At 44.1% G+C, this 15,825-nt stretch overlaps 2 protein-coding genes across 6 annotated transcripts in view; one reads left to right on the top strand and one right to left on the bottom strand.

Annotated features, from left to right (window-relative positions):
• Nucleotides 1-5,983: 5,983 nt before the first annotated feature.
• Nucleotides 5,984-15,186, bottom strand: THOC7 (THO complex subunit 7). The gene is made up of 8 exons (XM_075514568.1): nucleotides 15,052-15,186; nucleotides 14,397-14,514; nucleotides 13,431-13,558; nucleotides 13,000-13,086; nucleotides 11,487-11,544; nucleotides 7,789-7,855; nucleotides 7,599-7,668; nucleotides 5,984-6,369 (listed from the first exon to the last, which is right to left on the bottom strand). The coding sequence occupies exons 1-8, from the start codon at nucleotides 15,068-15,070 to the stop codon at nucleotides 6,302-6,304; spliced, it is 615 nt and encodes a 204-aa protein (XP_075370683.1). The 5' UTR covers nucleotides 15,071-15,186; the 3' UTR covers nucleotides 5,984-6,301.
• Nucleotides 14,788-15,825, top strand: part of ATXN7 (ataxin 7) — a 91,392-nt gene continuing 90,354 nt past the window's right edge. For 3 of the 5 annotated variants that reach the window (XM_075514562.1, XM_075514566.1, XM_075514559.1), the window contains exon 1: nucleotides 15,165-15,301. The gene's annotated coding sequence lies outside the window, so the exon portion shown is untranslated. Of the gene's footprint in view, nucleotides 14,804-15,161; nucleotides 15,302-15,825 lie in introns of those variants that run through there. The other 2 variants (XM_075514565.1, XM_075514560.1) reach the window with 2 other exon arrangements.

Genomic DNA, 15,825 nt, shown 5'->3' with positions numbered 1-15,825 from the left:
TCCCAACACCGGGGAATTCACGGATGTGCAGTCAGGTAGTGGATGCTCCCACCATGGGAGATTGTTCCTGTTGCAGTTTTGCACCTTGCTGGATACTGGGGACACTAATGACACCGATGGCAGGGGTGGTGGCCCCAGTGCTCCACGGCCCTTCCCATCTCTAGCAGTCACAATAACAGAGCGAAGCAGAACTGATCTGAAAGCTTTCTGCGAGTCCACGCAGAATGAGTCAAAAGATACCGATGCTAACAGGCACTAAGAAAAAGAAAGAAATCAAGAATTCCCCCCCCCCCCCCCAGGTTTCCTGTCAAATAAGCTAAAACATCTCCACCTCTGAATTTCTACCACCTTGTAAAAGTTTCCTGAATGTAACTGGGAAAAGCTGCTCTGGACAGTGGTGGTTGTTTCCATGTGTGGTGTCTAAACTTGTCTCTTGTGCTTGGTAAGCAACCAGAGGCTTTTGGTTTCAGCTTTGAAGCTTAGTGTCATTTGGGAGTTTTTCAGCAACAATACAACGCTTTGGGGAAATATTTTGTTTGGAATAGGAACTAATGCATGGGGATTTTGGTGCAGTAAGTTCGATGTAAAGATGAATCTCACTTAGGTTCATAGAAGGAGATTTAAGTGTAGTAATGCTTCATGTAAAGGTCATTGGAAAGGTGGCTGCAGACAACTTGCCCTGCCGACTTTTAAATTACATGTTGTTTTTTGTTCCAAAAGGGCTCCTAGTGGGGCCCATTTGTTACATGCAGTACACGCTGTTATTTCCAACACGTACTTATGATGAAACAGTTTTTTGTTGAGAAGAGCACGATCCTTTCCTCCTTGGAGATAAACCATCATTTTAAATTCTCTCGGTGGTGACTTTTTCATGGCAAGCAAACTGGCAAAGCATAAAAAAGGTTGTTTAGTTGGTTTGGTTTTTATTTTTCCTTAATGCGAGAGCAATTTCAAAATGCGTGTGTCTGGGCTGTTGTCTTTTTTAGGAATTCTCACACAGTATAACGCTTTCAGCAAACTTTTGCCAAGTTTCTCACAGTGATGCTGCAAATTCTGAGCATCCCGGTATCGAATGATCCTGAAGCGGCTCTTGCCTTGGCCTCGGGCTGCCGGGGCCGGGTGTGCTGGAGGCAGGAGAGCCTTGCACGCTGGAGGGTGCTTGGCCCCAGCCGCAAGCGCTGCCAGGCTCTGCTCTTCCTGCCCTTCCGTGGGAGAAGCAGCGCAGAGGGTTTGGCATCTGTCTGCTCTTTAACACCAGCAGGAAAATGAAATACTGGTTACCGTCCGCTTGTGTCACATCGTGGGTGTTGCAAAGAGCAAAGGTTTCAGCATTGTAGCTTTTGCTCCTTGGCCGTGCTTTATGTATTTTCGGGTGTTTTAGGAGAGGCTTTGAGAAACAGGGTAGATCGGGTGAGACATGGAAACCAAGCACGGGGTGGGGGTGAGCAGAGAAAACCCTCCGTGGCTTTTAACGGCTCCAGACACCGGTGGGGCTGTCCGCGCATGGAAGATTGAAACCTAGGGGGGAAAAAAGGTGTAAAAAGGAACTTGCAAGGCGGGGAGGCGACGGAAACGCAGACGCCGGGGCCCGCAGCGCTGCCTCGGCCGCCCCTCGCAGGAGGCAGCGCGGCGCCGGCGGCGGGGCCCGGGGCGGCCATGCCGGCCTCTGCTGCCCCCTGGCGGCCGCCCCGGGAGCGGCCCGGCCCGGCCCGGCGGGCGCGGAGCCCCGCGCCTGCCTCCTCCGCAGCCGCGGCCGGGGCGGTCCGTGCCCGGGGTGCGGGGAAGGCGTGTGACAGCGGCGGGAGCGTGAGGCCCCTGCGGTTCGTTTTGCGCTGATGGAAACGCGGGGATTTGGAGTTAGTGTTGTGCCAGTGGGGTGGGAACCAAATGCTCCCTACCTCATCCTGCCTCTGCCGTGCTGCCGTAGATGCCTGTCTGCGCAGCGATGAATCACTTCGGGTACGAGTTTCAGCGCTGTCAGTAAGCCCACGGGGCCTAACCCTTGGGTGGTGTAAGTCAGCACACCACCTCGCTGGCAGCTCCAGCTTGCCCGGCTCCCGGGAGCTGCAGTAGTTTATGTAATCCAAATGTGTGGCCCCACACAAAAGCTACACGAAACGCAAACATAACAAATGTAGACAAACGAGTTTGCTTCAGAGTTCCTTCCTCATGGGTTCCTCAATATCCTGCCATTCAGCCAGCAACACCAGTAGCGACTGCCCAGCACAACCAGCTCTCTGGTACTAGCGAGGACAAACCTAGAGCTCCTCCTTCTATGAAACAAGCCCTCCACCATTTCACCCTGCACAGAGATTGTAAGGCCCCTCATCCTTCCCTTCAGGACTCTGCTAACCCGGACAAAGCCCGCGGCTTACTGCGTCCCTGGCTTTAGGATTACTCTTGAATACCTGGGAAGCTCCTTGACATGAGGATGCCGAGTCCCATCAGCGGGGACGCGCTGGGTCCCCAGCCCTGGTGTCCCATTCCCCAAGTGCCTTTGGCACGTAACTGAGCAGCCTCATGCAGCGATGCCAAGCCAGCTCCTGCTGGCTCCTTGCCCGCTGCCAGCAGGCCAGTGAATCACACCAGGCCAGGGTGAACATCGGGGTGTTTGCAGGCAGGCTGCGGTGCATGCCCTGCTCAGGACGCTCTGCTCCAAGCCTGGCTTTGCGTCCCGGCTGTTGTGGTGCTGCCCGGTACATCGGGGCAGGAACAGGCTTTTTGTTCTGCCTTTGCACAGTGCCTAGCAACACGCGGGCCCTGGGCTACAAGTGGCGCTTCTAGGGACTTCTGCAACACAGATAATAACATTTATTAAAATAGACTTGGGAAATGAAGGGTGAGGTAGCCCAAGAACATGTTTGACAATCAGGATGAAGCATGAAAGGTAGAGCGCTTCTCTATTGCTAACTTGCTTTCCCTGGGGTCTGTTGTACGTATATGTTTTAAGTGGTTCATACGCTAGTATAGTATTTCCCTAATGCATGTATTCTAGAAAATAAAAATCACACAGGTCCCCAGAACAAAACTAACAGTACTTGCCTGTATTTCTGAATGTCTTTTGTTTTCTCTTTTTTTTTTAAACTCACAAAAAAAGGAGAACTTTCTGAGAACTGAGAAAAGAAGTGGAGGAAAGGATGGTACAAGTCAGCTGTGACAGCTGGAAAACTTACATGACAAGTATCTAAAATAATTAATAATTTCGACCTCATAAATCTTTGGGATACATTTTTTTCCAATTTTCTTTGCTGGCAGCAGCTGTCTTTGAATTGCCATGGTTTCAGAGATATCCATCACTTGGCAGTGTGTCATCGTGTCCTTCTTTCTCCTCCTTCCTCCATCCTTCCATGGAGCTTGCTAAACCTCTCTTAAAAAATTCTGCCCACGTTACCAAATCTGTCCCATGTTCCACTCTCCCTCCACCACTCTCTTGTTTGGGGAGGACAGGAAAACAAGTCCTGGCATGGAAAATGTCAGCTTATTACTTCAGCATCTCTCTTTCTGCTTGTATTTTTTCATCCACGTGGCAATGGCATTAAGATGGAGCATTTAGGCATGTAATAATCTTTCAGCTCACATAGGGACAAGGCAAATCCTAAGAACAGGAAAGATTTCTTATTTAAATAGTGTGGTTGTTGAGATCCTGATTTTATATATGTACAGATTTTTATACACGTACATTTAGAGTCAATGCAGGTCAGCAGCATCATAGCAGGACAGCTTTCCAGGCAGGGATGAAACAGTGACTATCATCTCTGCCTTGGAAATGTGACACAAAGAAAACTTCAACAGAAGAATAAAGGAGATGCAGATATCTATTTTCAACAAATGCATCGCAGATTCGAACCTGGAACTTGGGGCTTAATAACAGAGCAGGTTAAGTGTTGCCTGGTATTAGGGATTCATTTGGTTTTGTTTCGCTTTTGGTACAAATCTAACATTCAAGAGGTTAGAGTTATAAATACTGAAAAAAATAGGAGCAAAGATTTCGGATGTCCCACTGAGGCTGCATTTGCAATGAATTTATGTCACTTTTTTTTTTGGTTGCTCCCCAAGGCAGTACGGTGACATCACCCTCTTGCTGCCACATTGCGCCAGGGCAACTTGATTTTCTAGGGCAGTAATTTCTTTCCAAGATTGCATCACTGTAATTCAAACTAGAATACACTCCTTACTTTGCCGTGCATTTGTATTGCTTCTCTTCCGTACAAGTTTCGTTTCTGCATATGTATTCCCTACCAGAGGGACAGACTCACGCATTGGTCAGGTTTCTGGTCAGGTTCTATACAGAGCAGCGCAAGTTCTGAGATGAGATAACTTGAGAGATCGAAGTAATTTCCAAAGAACTGTGTAAAACAATGAATGGAAAAATTTGAGGTTTTCATGACAATGCTGTTATGGAGACCATTTTTAGCTGGTAAATGTGATCGACCTCTGCACCAAAATACAATCCTAGTAGCTCATGGAGGGCCTTTCAACCACAAAAAATGTTAATATGCTTTAAAAATGTCTTGAGACTTTGTCATTTATGATCTTCATAATTCATACAGTCATGAAAGTGACTCCTCCCTGATTTGGCAATAATTTAGTATTGCTGCTTTACAAAATATTTTACTGTTCACTGTTGTTAGGAGGGGAAAAAAACACAGAACAGTAAATACTTTTTGACAGTGTATTTTTCATATTAAATCCCTTTTGTTTGCTTACCTCCCCCCAGTCTGCAAAATTTGTAGTGCACGAGAAGCACTGCATGTCTAGACAGGCTCTATCAGGCAAACCTGAACTTCCCCTGTGTTCCGAGTTGACCAGCTGTGAACTAGAAGACTTTTGACAGCTTACTAGTCCAGGGCTGCACTGCGCTACTGAAGTCGTATGACTTCTCATTCAGCTGGCTTGCCTTTAGCAAACTTGGAATGCAAGCAAAACAAGCTCAGATATGTCTGTTCAGCCCAACGCACATAGATCCACAGCCACTGAGAGTGGGAATTACATGGCATTTAGACTATAAAAGTCCAAAGTCACAATCCTGGAAATCCGCCTCAGCTGTCACCTAGTTTGCAGAGGAGGCTCTATTCTGCATAACATCATTATTTTACTTCAACCACGTATGCTTATGACTCAGTCTGAGCGAGATCCAAAATGTGTTCCTTTACCCAAACCACTGGAAGGCTTCATTTAACAGGTGTTTTAGAACATGGCTAACAGGTAGTGACATGACCTACTACTGCTCCTTGTTCCTTCCTCCCTGCCTTACAAAAGCTTAGAGCACACTCAATTCTCTTCTCTTGTTGGGAAGGTTGAAACCTGTATTTCCTACCTCCCAACAGACTTCTCAGACTGCAGGATGATCCAGGTGGATAGATTCGGCTGCAGGATGGTCCAGGTGGATAGATGTTAAAAGTATCTGAGATTCTTTAACATTAGGATTGCCGCTCTACTGCTTTGGTTTGTCATCATGAGAAAGGAAGGGTTCCACCATCTATTTCAGGAACTAGGATGTATTTCATAATAGTCAATTGACAGATAAAATCTAGAAGCAGATTATAAATGGTATCAGGATTAGACTCCTGGTTCTACAAGAACAAAGCTTTTAAATTGCAGTTTTAAATGTCTGACTTTTGATGTGGTTGCACACAACACAACATAGCGAGGCTCAGATCACTGCAGTTCTTTGCATCACCTTAAGGAAAAAAATAAAGCTAGTACAGTATGATTTTTGTTGTTTTGCACCCCTTGACAAGCATTAATTCTACAGAAGTAATTTGTTTTATATGAAACTAGAAAATTCTAGTCTATTCACTGGTAAGTTCTAAAATGGCAGCTACTTTGAAAAATTAAGACCCTACTTAGTTCAGTTTTAGGTCCCATCTGGAGCAGGGTATGGAAGCTGGGACTCATGCAAAGACGCACTGCCCTCAGTCCAACGTCAAGTAAGAAAAGGAGCCCTTACTATTAGGCTCAATGCCTACTAAAAATAGGAAACTCTTTGTAAACACCTTTTATTGACAATGTTTTGCAAACACCTTAGTTCACAAGTACTGTGCAGAAGCTTCATCCTTTGTAAAACAAAATATATTTCTTGTCACAAATTACAAAGTTTGTGGATTAACGCAAAGTGCCTATCTGCACAGATCTGTAACTGTTTTCCCCTGAAGCATAAGCAAAACAAGTATTTTTGTACAAAAACTCACAGAAGCAGTAGAAAACTATTTTTCAGCTCTGTCTCTCTTACTGTTGGTTTCAACACAAAGTGAAGACACTTGGACATTCTTCAACAGTAAAGTCAGTCTTCATATTACATCTACTGTTTGGTCTCTGTTTCCATCTGAGTTTCTTGAGATTCTTCAGCTTCTGAAAGTTTTTCATCATCTAAAATTCAATATTACTGTTAGTCAAACATGCTTGGTTATATTTACAGACTATATTGTAGAGCTGTGTCCCACTTAAATATTTTACGTTGATTGCCTTAAATGTGTAGTTAAGCATCCCATTATACAAAATGCTATGTACAAACAACCAAAATCCTTCAAAGTTTTTAAGGCTGTTATCTGTAACAGCTATTACAGGAAACATTACAGCAAACAGTAAATCCTGTAGTATCAATTCAAGCAAACAGGACCAGATTGCTTCAAATTACATGCCTTCTCTTTGCCTATTAATGGTTTATTTCAAACCGAAGCTGTGCCTTCCACTAAACTGTTACTTCCTTCACAAAATTCTAGAAGCTGAAAGGTAATCTGTACATTCATGTGAAAATGTATTTTAGAGACTAATACTTAAGCAAGTGTTGGTAACACATTATAACAATAACCTTCTGCTAAAGCGCACCTAGGATTAACAGTTCATTCTGCTTAAGATCTAGACGGCCTTAGAGAATGAAAGTCTGCTCTTATAGCCATTTATGTATGTTAATCAGGTCATGCTCAAAGGCTATACCAATTATTCCATTCTGGAAAGACACAGCAAAAATCCAGCAAATACTATTTAAAACAATATTATCCCTATTACAGCATGAAAAGTAAGTGCTGATTTGAAAATATTAAGTATTTGTATGAAAAAAGATCAGTATGACTAAATTCCCAAATTTAGCTCTTGTGTATGACAGTTTTAGTCCCTGCTCTATTACAGACTCACTGTCTGAGCAGGTAAGTCATTTAGCTTTCCTGTATTGCAATTTCTTTTTAGTAAAGCCTCAAACGATACCATGATGGCAGTGACATGTTCAAAACTACTGAAACAGGAATTATACAAATAAGTTTGGAAACTATGCACAAGAAAACTTCTCTGTAAGAAATACCTTTTCTGTTTAAAAAAAAACAACCTCAAATTGCTATTCTCCATCCCCACATTTTAAAGAAGTCTGTCGCCTACAGATTAATCTGAAGCTAGTCAAGAAATGACATGGTGGCTAGCTTGTAGAAGAAAAAAATTCTGAGCAGTCTCAGGCTCTGGACTACTACTGGGGAAAAAAAATGCTGCTGATGCAAGAGGTCACCAACCTCAACTGCATATAGCTAGCCCACTGCTGGAAGCTGTGATTCCTTTTGATCAGCTGAAACTCAATCCAGTTATATGTATCACCCAAGAACACCACTTACTTTCCAGGGTTTGCTGAAGCTCATGGATGGTGCTCAGCAGAACGTGAAACTGCTTTCTTCTCAGCTCCAACTGGAACGATAAAATATATGTTTTAGGAAACAGAGAGCACATACAGCCTAACAACCCATAGCAGATTCTCCATTAATTATGTTCTTAATAATTATGTAACAATCTTTATGAAAAACCTACCTTATCTTCAACATTTTCTTTAATGTGAGAAAGATGTTGAAGTTCTTTTCCCAAAGCTTCTAGCTGCCTGAAAAGAAATAATCACAGTATTTTTAAAAAGTTCTGTAAAATTACTGAAAAATAGATTTGAACTAAGTGGAAGAAAAAGAACCATTAAATAAACAGCATAGGTAAACAAAGCATAACAAATGAAATTACATTAGAAGTAAGGCCACTTCACATAAATGTTTAACTATTATGTCATAAACTTGTAGTTTCAGGACTTTTACAGAAAACAAGGCCTCCAAGCTGGAATACAGTTGTACACTGGGCATTTGGACTGTAACAATTCAGTCCTGCCACAAACATGTTATTTGCTTGACCATACAATGAAAGTTAAAGAATTGGGCTACATTAAACATCTGTGGCATTTTCATAGGCTTCACTACTTCACAGATTTCTTTACATTGACATGAGTAGATTAAACAAAAAGATAGCATCAGCAGAGAGAATATGTTTGATAAACCTACATACCCAACATACAAACACAACAATTCCCAGACACAATGACTGAGGAAACACATAGTCAAGTGCCTGATCTCTGACAATGGCCTGACCAGACAGAGTAGTGGACAACATGTAGACTTTACAGTAGGCATATGCAGAATAATCCACATTTTTGATGAAACTATGTGATATAGCTTATGCCTCAGCACACAGAATTTAACACTGTGATCCATATAAATACTCATTTCCTTCTCAAATGCCAGTTTTTATTTGAATTTATTGCCTCTGGCATTAAGAGATAAAGGAAACATGCAACACCCATAAGCTTCACTATTATTTGTAACCTTTTGAAATACATCATCTTTCAGCACCTCTTCAGGATCTTTCTGCAAGCGTTTGATTGTCTTCTGTTCTCACTTGGACTCACCATGGACCACCACAATCCTTTTTGAGGTAGGGCAAAGAATAACAGGTACCATAATGTACACTAGCTTTCAAATGAGGATGGAGCATCAACTCTTACACTCAAACCTCCAGTTTGGCTCTTCTACTTTTCCTCTAATGCCTACCATAATTTATGCTCCATGTAATGAGAACAGTCTGTTTCTTTAAAGGTGAAGTGGATTGAGGCTGACCATCCCTGATTGATTAGCAGGCAGAGCCATATAGGGGTCAGCAAGGGAACAAAAGGGTTTTTTCTGAAGCCCTGACAGCTGCTGCAACTAGTCTGGGCAGGGAACTACAAAAAGGCCTCCAGTCCTAACTCATGATGGCTGGGAAAAAGGTCTGGTTTAGTGCTACCTGAGGGCGTTGTCTTTTTTTTGAGCCAGTATGCTTGGTACCTGGAGGGGAATGCCTGAAAGAGGGTTGGGTGTGACATTATCCCTTCCTATAATGGAAACAGGCTAACAGCTTATAGGCTGATAACAGCTTATCATACAGCGATTTCGTTAGTATTTGGTTTCTAGTTTCTGAAAGACTTCTATTTGGCCAAATCTTGCTGTTTATACCGTGCTGTCAGGTATAAGCAGACTGTGAGGAGACAAGCAATTTTTTTCTAGTAACATCCAAACTACATCTGGAATTTTACTTCTTTTACTTTCCGCTCCGGATAATCTTTGCCTAGCCTTCTCATTTTTGTATCTCCTTCTCTAAGACTCAGTGTCATTTCTTGGTCCTCTTAACAGCTCTTCTGATACTGCATCTAATGACACTGTGGGCACTGCCATTTAGCAGTTCAGCTCCTGTCACTTCCTGAATTGGCTCCTGTGCATTACTTCTGACTAAGCCGATAACACCTTCTCTTCTTTTGTGCTGTATGACTAGTTGTTCCAAGAAACAGTCTCTTAAAAGCATAAAGAAAGTGTTTTTCTGAACTTTGTCCTATTGTGCCATATGACCTGCAAAAGCTATAAATGTAACTCTCGCAATAAACCGTGACATTTCTCCTCACAAGAAGTTTTCTCAAGTGTTTTAAGTGATTAAGAGTTCCCCGAAAAGCGTGACATTGTTAGTGAGGCTTCCTCCATTCTGATTTAAGGGTGGTCCTTCTTGGTTCATAGTACGATTTTCTGTATACTTTCCTCAAACGGAAGAGAAAGGAAGCCTTGTAATTAAAACATTGGATGAAAACTTCATCTAGTTCCTATATTTAAAGTCTATTCAATTGGAGAGGTCAGTTAAAGCTAAAACACCTGTGAACCAAGCTCCCTTTAAAAATGTTCCATTCTGTTACTATGTCCTATTTCCCCAATCTGTAAAATGGGGGATCATGCTCTGCTATAGTTCAAGTCTGTGTCTTTGACTACAGATAGGAAGGACTAAGGACAAAAGGGCACACACTGTAGCCATTCTTCCAGTGGATGAACACACTCATATTTCTAACTGTAATATACTCTTCTAAAGAAATGATAAATTAAGTTTAAGAAAAGACAAAATGCCAAATTTACTAGCTGTAACTTACCACCATTTTTAGCTCTGCTCAAGAAACTTATGCTTGGATGTGTTAATCAAAATTAGAATAACCCCTCCAAACCTAAACAACCTGGCATCCTCTAAGAAAAAAGTATTATCATTTAGTTGTTTCCATTGTTAATCAATTGACTTATCTGAAAAATTTCACTTTTGACAATTCTTATGAAGCCTCACATGATAAACAGCACATGCTGAATAATGAAGTAAGACGTAGTCAAGCCTCATCAGAATTGCCTGTAATAATCAAAGTTGTGGTAATGAAATCAAGGCACAGAAAAACAACATACAAGAAAGAAATCTGTGAAATATTCTCAGTGGCTTATAGCTATGAAAATCCTATTATTAGGGGAATAATATAATTTTTAAAATCTTCCTTTTGCTATAAGAGGCTATGGAATGTGAAAAGACAGCCTCCCTCTGCAATTTCACTGAAAGTGGGCAACAGGATAGGTGCAAGCTGCGCTTAAATGAGAACAGTAACCCCATGCTATATCTTTAATCAGGTCGAGAAGAACAAACTCGTAGATGCAATGAGTCCTGGAATGTTTCTGTGGCTTGATAAAGTTAAAAAGATTATGTCCCCACAACTGCGCAAAACGACCCAAAAGCACAGATAGCGATCCAAATCCAACAATGACACAAGCAATGCTGTAAGTTACATGCAAGACGAGTTGGACAACAGGTAGGTCTAACCCACATGCCAGGGCAGGTTATACTGTGGTACACAACATAGTAATTTATAACCGGGCATGCAGGAACAACTACTACAAAGAAAACAAAAAAAAAAACCCCAAGAGCTTTCTCCTGCTTTCTCTCATTCCACCTTATTTGCTTGTGTGTTATGTATTTTGCATGACTGCCAAACCCCTTGCTGGCACACTTTACAGTGCTTCCCCACTATCTCTCTTTTCTGAGTAACTCATCCCAGGTAAACTGACATTAGATGTGCATTTACATCTGAGTTCACTTATTCACCTTAACAATGGAAACATTTCAAATTTTAGCAATTGCAAATAGCAAAACAATTAGCAATGCTTCTGAACCCACACAGATGGAGATTAATTAAAGAAAGCTGATAAGGACACAATTTTAAAACGAAACCCAAGTTTTTCTTGTGTCAAAAGAAATTATATAAAAGTGAGGAAAGGTCAAACTGTGTCAAATCTGTCAAGCAAGTGTCAAATCCGGTGACTTCTAGCTTACTGGCTTATTATAATTTAATGTAGTCTCATACTTACTTCAGTGTTTCATGTCTGTCTGGGTGGTGTTGTATGACTTTGGCCAATGCATCATATTCTGAAAGAAATTTAAACAGTTAGTCTAAATAATTCTGAAAGTATAGATTCAAGAACCAAAACTCAGGTACCATAGAATGGTACAGATTCTTTCTCCTTCTTGAAAAACTGTTTTAATGTTTTTCAAATTTGTACATAACACCTTACATATATAAAAAACTACCTGCAAATATCCATATAAAAATGTATATAATTTATACTGCGCTATAACATTTCAAAGCAGATGATTACATCAAAAGAGATTTTAAATAAACTTCAGATATGATTGTCGGCCATTATCTACTCACTCAAACTTACCCAGTGCTAGTGATTTCTAAAGGACGAGGCCAGAAAACATGACCTTTAGATAGCTTTGCATTGCTGCACACTTGGTCTTTTGTGTATGATTCATAAGCATTTGTTTTAGATACAATCTAATGTATATGTGCAGAAAACGGTGCTGATGTTAGACATAAACATTTAAGATTTTTAGAAAAGAGTATAAAATGCTGCATGAGAAACAACAAGATTTTTTTTTAAACTGTATTACACATTAAGAACAATATTATTGTTATATGGGCAACTAACATAGCCATTTCCTGATAGTAAGATTGTACATAGGCCAACTACCTCATTCACATGGAAAAATCTGTGCTGCAGGCTGGACAGAACATACCAAAAAGCAAACACTTCAGACCCACGTTTGTGAAGCTGTAAGAAATCTACATCCCTACTGGTTAAGGTTCTTTTAATTTCCAGTTGAGTCTAAAATTATCCACAAAATTGATCAAACAGTTGTATTTAAAACCTTTCATCTATTATACTTTCAAACATTTTCTTTTTGCATTTCATTTATCCAAAAAACCCAAATTCTTGGTTCTCCTCAATCGCTAAACTCTTGATAAGACAGTATTGCAGGGAAATGCTTTCAGTTTCAATTGAAATTATCAGCACATACTTTTAAGAGCAGGGAAAAACTACACCTCTCATAACAGGTATTCAGTAAGGACACATGCAGAGCTGTTGGGTGTGTAACTGGCACCACTGTGTATGCCAAGACATTACCTTCCCTCAGGAGCTGAAGGAACACACTTGCATGACCTTCAGTGCTGGGTATAAGTCTATTCAACTCTTGTCTCGCTGTTAATAATGTGCTTTGGTTCTTCTCAAGTCACCTGAATTGTGATAGGATGCTTTTGGGGTTTTTCTTCAGCCTGAAAAGATCTCTCTGAACAACTGTTTTAGGTTTTCCTGATGTTGCATGTCATTGAGATCTACTGGTTCAATCTTGCCTGCCTCACTCACCAAAAACTTTCAATAGTGGGTGTGGAACCCACCAGACTAAACATAGTAATCATGATGCCAGCATATTCCCTTACACTCTCAAAAATTTGCAATCTATTTTCCGATACAATGTATTTTAAAAGATAACAAAATAGTGCAACTGACCAGTGTAAATACAGATACTGCTCCTTACCCTGGCGATTTTTTCGAATCCTTTTTGCTTGCAGGATTTGTTTTTTGCATTCAGAAATCTTCTCATGTGCTGCAGTTATACTATTTTCTTTAAAAAAAAATACATAGAGAGTTAAATTGAAATCAAACACTACATGTAAACAAGCCATTCTGCTAAATTATAGAAAGATAAAAAGCCATTTGTGACATGGTGGCCTGCTAGCTCCATCAGCTTCAAAACTGCATACGCTTCAATAGGTTAAAAAAGCTTTCATTTGTACGTATTTTATATACATTGGGAAGACGCTTACAGCATATGTATGAGTGCTATCTATTAAGAAAAAAAAACCCAAACCACTCATATGTATATATTATGTTCAGCAGAACTGGCTCAAGCTTGTTCATAAAGGAGAAATTATCAAACAGAAAATAGTAATATTTTCTCATCTTTACCTATATCCTTATATATTTTTTCATAATTTTCCATTTCTCTCAGGTTCATATCATACACCAGAAGAGTTTTTCCCATTGAAAATTCACACTGTGATAAAGTACTCAGCATTCGTTGGTACTGGCTGTAACTGAAAACAGACAAGATATTTATTCCTAAGCAGTACAAAAATACCCCCTACAAAACAAAGCCTCATGTAGCGTAAGGAACAGGTAAATAACAATTATTAAAGAAATAAAATATTTCAAAGATTCAATGTATATTTTTTTGAAAGTGGAGTTAGAAACACTGCATCCATTAATTCTACTGTCATGTCCTTAAAGGTGCAAAGTGAGTATTAAAGCAATGGGCAGATTGATCCAGGGCTTATAAACTTCCCAGCTAAGGCCGGTCCTGCAACCACTGAGATTAGTATTTTAATACTGCAGTCCTGCTCTGTACACACAATCATTATATTGTGTCCTCTGGGACTTTATATCCAGTACTAGTACGGACGCCACAGCAGAACACCACGTTGTCGCTCGTCCCTTACTACTTTAGCCCGTTTGTTTTTTGTTTGTTTGTTTGTTTGTTTTAAATGCAGCAGCAGAAATACCAGCAGTACTACCCTTCCCTAACAGAACAAATGCAGAACTGCCAACTAAAATATTCGAGTCATGATCCTGTTGTAATAGCAGGACTCCCGGACGGATCACGCAGCGGCACGACAATCCTGAGGGCATTCGAGCGGCGCTGGCAGATTTCATGATACAGCCTGCAGCCTTCAGTAATTTCTCATCCGTCTCTAGTCCTCATCTCCTACCACAGTGCTCAGCGTTTGTACTGGAAACACCACAGAGCCCTACTGAAAAGTAGATGTATACATTTTAACACGGATCTTTTCAAAACGGATCAAGCCCGGTTTTCCACTGAAACGCGAGCTGATTACAGTTCCAAGACTAAAAACATACAAAAGAGAAAACAAATACCCTTCCTCTTGAGATCCGGAATTACACCACTTAATGAAACTCTTCACCAACAAATTGATCCGCCTGTCGTCACCAGCACCATCGCCATCGATCAGAAGCCGTTTGCGGATAACTTCATCTGAGGAAAAACTCCTGTTTAATGCCTCACGCTGTGACAGCCGCACCCCAGAGCCGAGCGCGGGTTTCACCCCCGGCCTTCAGGGAACGATTCCCGGGGCTAAACCGGGAGGATCTGTTAAACGGGAGGCGTCCCGGGGCCCCGGGCCGGAGCGCGGGGCTGAGGGACCCTGGGGCCCGGGCGGAGAGGCCTGGGGGCGGGGGGCGCCCAAGGCCCGGGCGTGCCCCGCCATGAAGGGCCCGGGAGCGGGTCTGTGGGGTCGGGGCCAGGATGGCGGCCCGTCCGCGGGGTGAGAGGCCGGGGGTCGGGCTCAGGGGGCCGGGGGGAGAGGCCTGAGGCCGAGGCGCGGGGAGCTCTTCCCCGGAGGGCGGCCGGGGCCGTGCGGCGGGCAGCCGGCGGGCAGCGCCGCGGCGGGCGGGAGGCGAGGCGGGCCCGGCGCTGAGGGGAGCCGAGCCGAGCGGAGCGGGCCGGGCAGGGGTCGGGGCGCGGGGCGGCGGGCGCGGGGAGGGAGGAAGGAGGGAGGGAGGGAGGTCTTACCGTCGGTCACGGCCCCCATGGCGGCGAGTGCCGGAGCCGGCGGGGCGGCGGCAGCAGCGAGTGAGGTCAGCTTCCCACAATGCAGCCGGCGAGAGCGGCGGCCATGGAGGGGGAGGCGGCGGCGGCGGCTGGGGCCTGAGCCGGCTGGCGGCGGACGCGCGGCCCGGCGGCGGCTGCGGCGGGGAGGGCCGGCGGGCGAGGCCTGCGCCCCGCGTGGAACCGGCCCCCTGGCGAGGGGCGGCCCCGCCAGGTGAGGGGCCGACGGGGGAGGGAAGCGGCGGTCCCCGCGCCCGCAGCCAGGCTCCACCTCCCCGCCACCGCCACCGCGCCCCCGGCCCCGCCGCCCCCCGCCCGGGCCGCCCCGCCATGCCCCCGGCACATGCTCTCTTGCCCTCGACGCGCCGCGGCGGGGAGGCCGCCGTGCCGGGGTGCGCCTCGGCCGCCCTCTTGCCACGCTCCTGCCTCAGAGCGTCCTCCCGGGGCCGCCGTCACCATCGCCCTTGGCAGCCTCATCCTCCCCGCACAGGGCTCCCGCACGGCCTCGGCCCTGCGAGGGTGGCGGCGGCGGCAGAGGGGAACAGGTGGACGGTCCCACCGTGGCGCCCAGCACCGAGGCGATGGCACCACGAGGGTGGTGGGACCCACCGCGGTGGCTGGCCGGTGCCTGTGGCTGGAGGGAGCGGGAGCACCAGCCCGCGGTGCCTACTGCCTGGCGAGGGTGCGGAGGATGTGCCCGTGGCGCAGGCGTGAGGGAGCCGGGCTGGCCTCCCCTGG

The sequence above is a fragment of the Mycteria americana genome, chromosome 11 (assembly GCF_035582795.1).
Source record: "Mycteria americana isolate JAX WOST 10 ecotype Jacksonville Zoo and Gardens chromosome 11, USCA_MyAme_1.0, whole genome shotgun sequence".
Classification (NCBI taxonomy): domain Eukaryota; kingdom Metazoa; phylum Chordata; class Aves; order Ciconiiformes; family Ciconiidae; genus Mycteria; species Mycteria americana.
The sequence above is the reverse complement of the archived record's forward strand: the minus strand, read 5'-3'. Positions and strand labels throughout refer to the sequence as shown.